We start from the raw sequence: 12,838 nt of genomic DNA on the forward strand, positions 1-12,838 counted from the left end.
GTGAGGTAAGGAGTGGGTGCAGCATCTGACCTTCGTGTATCTTACACACGAACACACCCAGCAAGTCACCTCCTTTCAACCAACACATAGAACTCTACAGACCTCAAAGTTATAAAGTTTACAGAACATTACAACTTTACAAACCTTTAGAAATTAAACTAGAGTAAAACTAAAAAAGGATTTTTTTTTAAAAAAAACAAACAAACTGAATATTGAAACTTGAGAAGACTTTGGAACTAAAATTAAAGTCTTTAGAACTATGGATCTGTTGAAATGAAGAACTTCTGGAACACAAGGTTACAAGTTTGTAGAATTTTACAAGTCAAAATTTATAAATGAGGAAAATTGTAGAATTTTAAAACTGTATATTCTGAAAAACAGCAACATTACAAAAGTCTATTTAAGGTTACAACTCAAATTTTATAAAGTGTCAAAACTTTTGAACTTATAAATCTAAAATAAAAAAAAAAGGTTTAGAACCGTGGAAATACTTGAAATTGAGAACTCAAGAAAGTTTAGACCTCAAAACTCTACGATTTACAACCTTAACATTTAGAACAATAAAATTTGAAGTCTCTGGAAATCTGGAAATCTTTGAAATTAAGAAATTGCCTATGTCTAAGTCTATGTATAAAACTTTGCAACTTCTTTTACAAATCATCAGCATTTCAGAATATATAACTCTAAACTCAAACAAGTCTCCTTTATTGTTTGTATAAAACCTATAAAAAAATAAATCTCTTAAGAACTCGGGAGCTCCTTTGAAACTAAAAAAAAAAAAAATACTTTAGAACTCAAACTTAAAATCTATAGAACTTCACAACTTTTTAAAGCATCATAACTTTAGAACTTAACATTTTAAACTCTAGAACAATAACTTCAGAAATCTTCAAAACTCTCGAAGAAAAAAAAAAAACAACTTTACAAGTCTACAGAACTTTACAAGCCAAACTTTATAAAGCATTGGAACTTTAGAATTTACAACTCTAAACTTTAAAACAATAACTTTAAATGTCTATAGAACTCAGAAAACCTTTGAAATAATAAACTTGAGAACTCAAAGTTCCCAGTCTGTAGAACATTATAACTCCACCTATAAAATCCCAGGGACCTGCAGAATTTTGAACTCTATATAAAACAAATAACAACCTTATACGTTTTTTGAACCCTTCTGAAATTAAGAACTCCAAAACTTAGAATTCAGAACTCTAAGGTATGTGTTATAGCTGACACCTAGATGAACACTTTACAGTTGGTTTTATAACCAAGTCCTTCCCTTCAAATGCTACTGAAGTTAGAAGCATGTATAGCAATGCCGTATGTAACTTTAGAGACGGTCCCTTAATTTGCGAATATCGAACGTCCGACGTCAAGCCAACTTTATGCCAGTCCGCTAGGTTCATCTTCTCTTGAGGCTCGTCTGCACAATCCCACCACTACTCACACAACCACCAGAGTTTGGGGCCGGCCCATGGTAACACGTCACAAACGTATCGGCAATCCATTGCTCTTCCTGTGACACCCGGATGCGAAGACTTGGATTTTAAGACCTGAATTTGTGAGGTTGAAAAATAACGTGTTGAAATATTACCTGACGAATAATGACGATGGTATTTTAACAACTGAATATTTTTGGAACTGTATTTTAGGAAGGTGAATATGTGTGCATTGAATTTTGAGTGCTGGAATTTTGTTTTCAATCAAAATATACAAACCCAATGAATTGCAGAGGAAACGAATTCAAGCACTGATATTGCGGTGGAGGTTTTTTTTTGTTTTTTGTTTTTCTTTTCAATTTCTGTCAAATTGCTGGGCAGAAAAATTCGAGTATTGTTATTATTCAATTTCAGTAACTCAACATGCCATTTTGCCTTGAGGACATTTGACCTTATTATACACCCATACTGGAAAAGCACCACGTGCCGTCATGAATATTTAAGAGACCGTGTCTCCTCATAGGAAAAGAACGCGCAGTCTCGTGAATAATTCTGAGATAGTGACGCGTCATCGAAGTACTTCAGTACACCGCCACGTCACAGGTAGTGACACGACGTGGATTTTAAAGACGAAAATAGCGGGAAAAGGCTGAAAATTAACCAGTTTTCTCCTAGAATTAAAATCGACGGATGCTAACGTCGTCTTTTACGACGCGCGTCACGAACACCTCTGTTAAAAATTCAGAAAATATAGTTTGGTGTTTCATGATGCTTTAACGCATTTGGGAAGAAACAGGCATTTAAACTGCACTCGGGTGCCTAAAAAGGATCAGAATGTGTGTGTGTGCGCGTGTATGACTCACACACAGCTGTGTGAAGAGTGTGTGTGCTCCTCACTGTACTGAACGTGCATGTTCATTGCTCCGAATCTCAGCTGTAAGATTTCTGTTGCTGACGCAGGCTTTAATGTGCATATTAAAAGCAGTGAATTCCCAGAGTGAAGCCTGCACAAGCACACCACTCTCTCTATCTGTGTGTGTGTGTGTGTGTGTGTGTGTGTGTGAGTGTAAAAGAGAGTGAGAGAGAGATATGGGGGCAGGGCTTTAGCTAAGACAGCTCCACCACTCTGTGTGCAAGTAAATCTGATTCCTTGTAAACGTTTACAGTAAGGCAGGTGTAGGCACGAGCTGAAACCAGGGGACCGTGCAGAACCTGAATGTGTGTGACTGTGTGCAAGTGTGTGTATGTGGGATTGTATGCATGTGTGTACATATGAGTGTGTGACGGTGGTGTGTGTGTGTGTGAAGCCAGGCTTTGTGCTGCCATTTTTATGTCAGTTTAAAGTGTGTGTAGGCGTGAGTTAAAAACAGGGACTGTGCTGAACCTGAATGTGACTGTGTGTGTACATGTATGTTTAAAACCAGTATGTGTGTGTGTGCGCATGTGCAAGGCCCTGCTTTGTGCTGCCATTTCATGTATCAGATATACGAGTGCGTGGGCGAGCGATAAAACCCAGGGACTGTTCTGAACCTGCGTGTGTGTAACTATGTATAAGTGTGTATGTGTGTATCTATAAATGTATAAGAGTGTGTATATGCATATGTAGGTGTGTTTTAAAACCAAGCTGCTTCATACATGAGACTAATCAGCCTCAAACACTCACTCACTTACATACACACACACACACACACACACAGTGATAGCAGCAGTGTGTGTGTGGATGTCAGCAGAGGAAGTGGAGAGAGTGACAAAAGTGAAACTAACAACTCTTTTGGTTTCAGTAAACTACACAAAGGTTGCCCCCCCCCCCCCCCACCACCAAACAGGTACTTATACCCTCTTACACACACACAGCAGCACACTAAGTGACACGTGCACCCGGTAACCTTTCTGTCTCGAACCACACATTGTTCACTACGTACTGCACTATTTGGGGAATCTTCAGACATGAGTACAAAGTAACACAATGGAGAAGATCCAGTGCACTTAAACACTCCCACAATGCCCCACAACACCTTACTGACCCACATAATTTACCCATAATGCACTGAGACATGTAATGTAGAGGTGGTTGTGTGGTTTTGGGCACACCCACAAATAACATCATTTACGTAACGGGTTATGCTAGGAACATGGTGTGTGGGTTTGGGACACGCAAACAGTAGATCACATGACCTATATAGTTAATACAGTGTGTGCTTTGGGACACAACCACAATGGAGTGCAGAATGTTTATGTGGCATATATAGTGAATAGGTTGTGTGGTTTGAGATACGCCCACAGATAATGGTGTTTATGTGGCATAAATAGTGAACAAGATGTGCGATTTGAGACACAGCCATAGTGGACCAACAACGGTATTTATGAGACCTATGAAGTGAATCAGTTTGGGTTTGGGACACAGGTTGTTTTAGAGCCTTTGTAGTGAATAGGTTGTGTGGTTTGAGACATGCTCACAGTGGACCAACAACGACGCTTACGTTGAGTGTATAGTGAACGGGGCGTGCGGTTTGAGGAGCGCACACAGTGGACCAACAACGACGTTTATATTGAGTGTATAGTGAACAGGGCGTGCGGTTTGAGACACGCCCACGGTGCACCAACAACGACGTTTACGTTGAGCGTATAGTGAACAGGGCGTGCGGTTTGAGACACGCCCACGGTGTACCAACAACGACGTTTACGTTGAGCGTATAGTGAACAGGGCGTGCGGTTTGAGACACGCCCACGGTGCACCAACAACGACGTTTACGTTGAGCGTATAGTGAACAGGGCGTGCGGTTTGAGACACGCCCACGGTGTACCAACAACGACGTTTACGTTGAGCGTATAGTGAACAGGGCGTGCGGTTTGAGACACGCCCACGGTGCACCAACAACGACGTTTACGTTGAGCGTATAGTGAACAGGGCGTGCGGTTTGAGACACGCCCGCAGTGGACCAACAAATACCTTTATGTTCAGTGTTTAGTGAATGGGGCGTGTCTCAAAACAACTAGCACAGACACGGGGCATGCATGCCCATTTTAGGCAGGAGTGTATCTCGGTGCAGGGATATACACAGCGTTCAACATTTTTCTGCAGTGACAAAGAAATGTCTAACACACACACACACACACACACACACACACAGATCAAACTCAAGCATGCCAAGACTATGAGTAATATAAACAGTAAAAAAAATAGCAAGAAATGACACACATCTCGTTTATTTATTACCATCTAATAAACACCGAAGAAGCGTTTATTTAATCACAAACTATTAAACGCTCTGTGTAGATTAACACGCGCGTTAATGTTGATTAAACCTCAAAACTACTCAAAAGGCCTGTAAATATCTCCATCCCTTTATGCCAGGATCGATGAATATTCATAAACACCCAGTTGGTCACAGGCTGAAGAAACTCACCCAAACCGTACCACACTTAACCAATTAATAAATATTAATGTCAATTCAAGGTCGCTTAGTTACTAGTGATGATACAAACAAAACAACAGGAATTAGAAATCATTCGAAATAAACCTCAATAAGCAATCAACATTCGTGAATATTAACGAGCTCATGAATATTTATATTCCGCACACAGGGTCTCGAAGAACGCTGATATTAACAAACTAGCTTCACCCACCCACACACACACACACACACACACACACACACACACACACACACAGAGAGAGAGAGAGAGAGAGCATTATAAAATGCACAAACCTATGACACTCTGCAAAACACACACAAACAGATGGAAAAAGCCTGCAACTGTTCTGCAGATCAGAGCTTGGTATCTTTTAATCTCTCTCTCTCTCACACACACACACACACACACACACACACACACACACAGTCAGTGTTTCCTCGTTCCTCTGAGACAACACACACCTGTAAACCGCCAAACTTGTTGTTTTTCCCCCCATAGACTTCACCTGCACTCGACTGTTTCCGCGTTCCTCACTTTCTCTCTCTCAGTAGTAAAACTCATGGTGTGTATTTCAGCCACACATTCACTTCTCCTCCCATCTTTTCTTCTCTCCTCCATTCTTTTCTTTTTGTCCTGCCTCTCCTGTTTCTTGTCTGTTTTTCGCATCATCATCTTTTTTGTCTCCACCTCTCCTCTCTCTCTCTCTCTCTCTGTTCTTCCTTCCTTCCCTCTTCTCATCTTTCATCTTCCCTTTTTTCCTTCTCGCTCCCCCATTTTATTCTCCTGGCGTCTCCTTACTGCTCTCCTTTTCCCCTCCTCCTCTTGCCTAGTCTTCCTCCTCTCTTCTCCCGTCTCGTCTTTTCTCCTTCAAACCCCGGCCTCTTCGCTTTCCTTCCCTCCTCGTCGTGTCTTCCTGCTTCCTCTCGTCCCTCCCGATATCTCCGCTTTCCACCCCCCTTCCCCACCTCGTTCTCCCGTCTGCCTCCGACCCTTTTCTCCTCTCTTCCCTCATCTCTTTCATATCGCGAAACACGTCTTTCGTGAGTCTAAGCCGTGGAAAGTTAAATCGACTGTCTTGTTTGTGCACTCCAACGCTCCCTCGTTCCTCAGCATCCTGGTTTATCTCCGTCCGGACGTGTCCCAACATTCTGAGTGACACTTTAAATATTACACAGAGTGATTATCGTGATATTAGACTTAATAAAGTGTAATGAAGTGACTGTGTACACTGTGTGTGATGTAAGCGTTCCATATGTGTGTGTGTGTGTGTGTGTGTGTGTGTGTGTGTGTATTGTGACACACTCACCTGTCCTCCTGAGGGAGATTCTCGGGACTCCGCTCTTCCGCTGCCTACAAGAAACAAACACACACGTTATTCACACAAGTGAAGGTGAAGTAGATCAAGTGCAGGAGGGGGAACTGAAAGCTTTCATCACTCTGTTATAATGCAATCGTAAGTGGTCGTAAGCCTAAGTGAGGGAGCTACGTTAGTGTGAAGTTAATTAAGTGGAGACAGGATGGAAATGTGTTACTTCTCCTTTACAGTGACTTTAAAACACTTCTTTCACCCCCCGCCCCCCAATCAGTTCCTCTTCATCACTCAGATACGATAGCGGTACACCACGTGTCAACAATAGTAGGTTTTTAATTTGTATTTTTTTCTTTTGCATTTTTTTTTTTTAATCGCAAATAGGCGTCATAAAAGTGGAACATAATCTCCATTTTGTTCAGTGCAAGAGTTCCAGTGCTACACACACACACACACACACACACACACACACACACACACACACACACACGCTTAACAAGTTTCTGGATTCCTCGTGAAAATAAAAAGCTAGATAAGATTTTACGATAATAATGTTTTTATGGTTACTATGAAATACGATTCAATTTGAAAACGCAACTGACAGAGTGCAAAAAATATGACCGGTATTTAAAATAATAATAATAATAATTTTAAAAAGCTATTTATTAAATTTAATAAACAAACAAACAAATAAATAAATGGATGTATATAAAAAAAATAAACTGGTGCCAATCCAAATTTGCCAATACCTCAAAATATGAACTTATATTCATTATTAATACATTCAAAATCTTTTAATAATCAGTTAATAATTCAATATAAAAATAAATAAAAGTTGGGGGGGTGGGGGGGGGGTTTAGTTTTAAAATCTTGCCAAAGAAACAAACAGATCTATTCTGGGCAACAGACAGGCAACAAAATTTACAATCTAAATAGTCTGCATTGCAGCGCGAGAGACATTTTCTTCAAGATAAAACACAACACGGCGCTTCGTCACAAAACAATGCCTTCAAGTTCAACTGGAAAAACTACAAAAAAAAAACAAAACAAAACAAAACAAAACAAAAGACTCCACAAGCGACAGTAAAGTTAAAAAGGGAAATTTCCATCACACCTCTCGGTGGTGCGGTCCTCACCAAAACCACACAGCAAATTAAAGCAGCAATCCCAACATCACACTCTTTATAAACAACAACAACAACAACGTCAGCCTGAAAGACTTCCAAATTTCCAACACTGGAACAACACACGACACACGACACACACCTCCTGTCAGAAACAACTGTTCGCTCACACGTGTCAATGCTCATTGCATCAAAATCACATTACATCACCATCTCGATAATCATCTTACGACAAGGGCTGGGCGAAACGACCACATAATATAGACAGATATCTTGATCGATTATGTCACACGTTTCCGAGATAGTTTTATTATTTTTTTTTTATTCAGGAAATAATTACAAACTGACTGCAATCAGCTGATGTCATGCAAAAATGTTGTACGTGAGTTTTAAAATTGTAAATAAATAAATAAATAAATTCCGCAGATGTTTTTTTTCCTCACCTTTTAGTAATTTTTTTTTGTTTCTCTCAAATGAATGAAAGTATTTTACTAGAAAAATTAACAGTACTGACTGTACCGTGAAAATGTACCGTACTTTTTAATGCAATAAATATATAAATATTAATATTTACTATAATAACTATTACTAAATATTAAAGTAAACTAAAGATACACATCCAAACTGAACCAAAAAGTAACGCTCCAGAAATAACACACAAAAATAGAGACGTTCAAAATGATTCAAAAACACTTCAAATAATACGACAAAATTGGTCAGCGAAAGTTTTTTATTTCGCCTCTAGAGGCCGCTCTCGTACCGTATAATGACAGAGGAACTTTCTGGACGCGACCGAGAAAACGTTGTGGATAAACGATCGGTAAAACCGATCGATGGTTCTACCGCTAACAAATATCATCAACCCTTTTTTGTTTTGTTTTTTTAAAGAAATGTCACCAAATCTAAATATCGCCACACACACTGCGTATCGTAGAAATCTTTTCGAGAACTGTGATAAATTCTTGCATAAAGGTTTTACAGTATCGCGATACGTTATAGCTATAGCGCTAGTTTGTGATCAGCTACAATATCAGAATAAAATCAACTTTAACTCGAATATGGGTCAAAGGGCTCAGTTGTGTATTATACTTGTCTGTAATTGAAGCTCGTAACGAGTTCCAGAGAATTTCATCAAGGCGGCACGGACATGACAACGGGGAAGCTGAGGGGAAGTTGGGAATTAAATAACAGGTTCATCTGCATATTATATTTCATCCTTTTACCAAATAAGGCAAACTACAAAAGGATACATCACGCAACCCTAAAACGCACATCGGAAAAAAGTGCATTTTATTTCATTTAAGGACTGATTAGAGGACGCGTTTGCATTTGATTTAATATCGGTGTTGATGGTTTTTAACGCAGGTGATCTCGCAAATGCAAATGCGGGGTCCAAGCACCCTTCGCGAATAGCACGGAGAGTGGCGGCTTTCGCCGAGAAACAAACGAAGAGCCAATGGACGAACGTACTTTTCAAGTTTCACGACAGTAGCTCAGCGCTAACGCCGTTTTTAAAATAAACAAACAACCCCTTTACAACACCTTCTGCATGAACTGTTTAGGTGTTGAGTTGAAGCTCATTTGCGTTTGACATTTCCGCATTCGCGCTGCGCTTACAATCAAAACAAACCAACCCTAAAATATTCAAACACACGATGTGAGACGTTACCTCATACCCCACTACGGCCGAGTTCTCCAATCTGATTGGTCCGGATGTATCGATTCATTTCCCGCAAGGTTTCTATTAACGCGCTCGTTCTAATACGTCATCGACTCTACGGTCGCGGCTACACATCATCGGAGTAAGGAACGCGTACAGTATAATCGCTGACATCTTCTGGGAGATGTTTTATTTAGCGTTTAAGGAAGGAGTCTCCAGTTTCAGTGCTTTCGAACAGTCAAAACCAAAGCTGTCACTACGTTTTCAGACACAGGACAAACTTCAGTTTCTCAGTGACGTGACTTTTTTTTGTCTTAAATTCAAAAGAAACAGGAAACATAACGATTAAAGGAAACTGCTGTAGTATATGAGGAATAAAATCACTTCAGGACACACTGTTAAAGGAAATCAACTGACTTCAACTTCATCACACCATATCGTCATTGATTAGTTTCCTAGAACAGCAAAACCCGAGGGTTTTACTCTGTACATATCAGGGTAACAACAACAACAACGTTTGAGGCAAGACAAAATTAAAGAACGGGGGGGGGGGGGGGGCAACAAGTTGCTTAGGGTTGATGTCAAACTTGAGATACGTGCCATGATGTCAACATGGAAGGGGGCGTGGCCTTTTTTGATCGAGAAGCTGTCAAAATGCATGACTGTTCAGAAGGTTTCTCTGTTTATCGAAGCACTACCAAGGCAACTGATGTTCTGCTCTTAAAATAGGAGCTGTTCGACCTTTATGCCCCAAAACATGCTGTCGATCAGGTCTGTCAAACACTCAACCTGACAGAATAAACATCTTCCTACACACCCTACTTGACAGACATACTCATATTGTTTACACAAAATAAATAAAATACATGTCTAAGTGTGTGTGTGCGCTTGACAAACCTGCGATGGAAATAGGAAATCTGCATCTTCGGCTTGCCAGACTTCCACAACGCTGGACATGTGACTCAGAGCTTGGGGTTTAAATGAGAGAAAATAATCATATTACCATTAATAATAACAATAATAATAATAATAATAATAATAATAATAATAACAACAATAATAACAATAATAATAATAAATGTTAAATCCAAGTCATTGGGAGGACAGTATACAGCACAAAGCTCTCTGCAAAAGCATCCCATGGCTGCAAAACAAACATATGCTCATTACACACACACACACACACACACACACACACACACACACACACACTTTCTCTGGTCAACACACACTTATCTTTGCAGAGTCTCGCTATTTGGCAATGGAGCTTTATATAGGGAAGAAAAACATTGCAAACAACGCATGCTTATTTCTAAAATGATCATTAAAATGGCACTTGTGATCAATAAACACTCACACACACTCTCTCGCTCACACACACCCCCACTCTCATCTTTGCTGAGTCTCATTATTTGGCAATGGAGCATTATGAGCATTATATAGTGAAGAAAAACAGTACAAACAATGCATGCTTATTTCTAAATGATCATTAGAATAGCATTTATGATCAATAAACACTCACACACACACACACACACACACACTCACTCTCTCTCTCTCTTCACACACTCAGCTAGGAGTCTCATTATTTGGCAATGGAGCATTATGAGCATTATATAGGGAAGAAAAACAGTGCAAACTATGCATGCTTATTTCTAAATGATTATTAAAATAGTATTTATGATTAATAAACACACACACTCACACTCTCTCTCACACACCCACACTCTCTCTCACACACCCACACGCTCTATCTCCAACACACACTCATCTTTGCTGAGTCTCACTTTTTGGCAATGGAGCATTATGAGCATTATATAGTGAAGAAAAACAGTGCAAAGAATGCATGCTTATTTCTAAAGGATTATTAAAATAGTATTTATGATTAATAAACACACACACTCACACTCTCTCACACACCCACACTCTCTATCTCCAACACACACTCATCTTTGCTGAGTCTCACTTTTTGGCAATGAAGCATTATGAGCATTATATAGTGAAGAAAAACAGTGCAAACAATGCATGCTTATTTCTAAATGATCATTAGAATAGCATTTATGATCAATAAACACTCTCTCCCTCTCTCTCTCTCTCTCACACACACACACACACACACACACACACTGATGTGACTCTGCAGTTCTCACTATTTTCCAATAGGTCCCGTTCAGCTGCCAAAAGCGTGTTTAATATTAAAATAAATTTAAACAAAGCACACTTAAATCACAATATCCCGAACAGACATCGTGTTGACAAATCATACACCGAGATGTAGAAATTACTCGGCATTTACGGAGCATAAAAAGAGGTTAAATTGAAGTTAAATCCTGCACGTTATAAGCGCAGTGAAGTTTTTTTTTTTCTGACGTTTGAGCTTTTTGTTGCCTAATGACACAGGAAATGGAGCCAAAAAAGGAGCTTCGCTGCTGTTAAAACAAGCCCAAAAAATAAACACACACAAAACATCAAGCAGACCTGAACATACATCCCGCATTTACAAAAAAACACACATTCTGTGCAATATGTTTAGAAAATAAAAGCGTGTGCTGCAAACCGAGGAGAAGAGGAGAAGAGAAGAGAAGAGAAGCGCCTTTGGCTGCTTGTCAGATGGAGCTCTTTATTTTTCTCTCTCTCTCTCCCTTCCGACACTGTGTTGATTAAAAGAAGAAGAAATAACAACGCGTATTGTATTTAAAATGTCTGCGGACCTGTTAGCTGAGCATCTCCACGCTGTAAAAACGGCAATAAGATGTGTAAAACTCCGAGCAGGACGTTAATTCCCGACGCTCCGTGTTGGGACTCCCTCTGCGCCGCCATGCTAACTAAGCTAACAGCGCTAGCATCGGCTAACACTGTTTCTCACACGGCTTCGCGTTCTCTCGCGCTCGCTCTCTCTCTCTCTCTCTCTCTTTTTTTTCCTCCCAAGGTTGCCAGATGGATGATAAAACAGTAAAAATAAAAAAAACATGATCACTTCATATACCAAATTTTGCAGCACCTTAAGGTGACCTCAGGTGCACCTGAGGTAAATAAATAACATCTAGCATACATTTAGCATGAGGCTAAAACCAGGTTTATGTATTATTACACTGAAAGAGTGCAGCACCTTACATTGAATTTAAACTTTAACCAGGATTTAAATCTTAATACATGTATTAATCCTGCTCTGTTAAACTTTAAACTTTCTTTCGAAACAATATGAATTACATTTAAGCCATAATTTACTCCTAGTTTTAGTTTTACATTTAAAATGTAGACTTTTTTTTTTTTTGCACAAAGAAAAAACGGATGAGATAACAATGAGTTCGCTCTAATCCAGGATTTGTTAATCTGGGAATTTTTTTATTTTTTTTTAAACAAACAAACTCTGAGTTCTTTAACCTTAAGAGATGTTAAAAATGTGTAGAATAGCATTTAGCATGTAACGCAGATAAACTAGGATATGCTACAGTAAGGTAAATAGTTACTAAATGTATATAAATGTATAAATTGCATACTGAAAAGGAGCCGCAAGACGCTTTGACTTCAACTTTATCCAGGATTAAATCAAAAATGTATTGATGCGTGTTGTTCTATTAAACTTTAAACCACGCTTTAAAATAATCTGGATTGCATTTAATCCTAGCTTTAGGTCCGAATTAGATTAGGTCCGAATTAGATTAGCGCTTATCTTGGATTTGTTCCAGGATTTCTTTCAATTTGTATTGTACCAAGCATTAATTTCACCTTTAAACCTTTATAACGTAAACGAAAACGTGTAGAATAGCATTTAGCGTATGATTGAAATAGGTTGCACAGGCGACGGTAGTGTAAATAACTGATAGGCATTATACCACAAAAAAATTATGCACATTTAACTTTCATTTTAATCAAGATTTAATCACACGTT

The 12,838-nt window shown here is 39.1% G+C and overlaps 1 protein-coding gene across 1 annotated transcript in view; it reads right to left on the bottom strand.

The window, feature by feature from the left end:
• Positions 1-11,840, bottom strand: part of tmem131l (transmembrane 131 like) — a 41,200-nt gene extending 29,360 nt beyond the window's left edge. The window contains exons 1-3 of the mRNA XM_053618852.1: positions 11,658-11,840; positions 9,844-9,914; positions 6,160-6,203 (exon numbers count right to left, since the gene is read on the bottom strand). Of these exons, the coding sequence (XP_053474827.1) occupies positions 6,160-6,203; positions 9,844-9,914; positions 11,658-11,766 (224 nt within the window). The 5' untranslated portion in view covers positions 11,767-11,840. The remainder of the gene's footprint in view (positions 1-6,159; positions 6,204-9,843; positions 9,915-11,657) is intronic.
• Positions 11,841-12,838: the final 998 nt, after the last annotated feature.

This window comes from Ictalurus furcatus, chromosome 29, assembly GCF_023375685.1.
Source record: "Ictalurus furcatus strain D&B chromosome 29, Billie_1.0, whole genome shotgun sequence".
Taxonomy (NCBI): domain Eukaryota; kingdom Metazoa; phylum Chordata; class Actinopteri; order Siluriformes; family Ictaluridae; genus Ictalurus; species Ictalurus furcatus.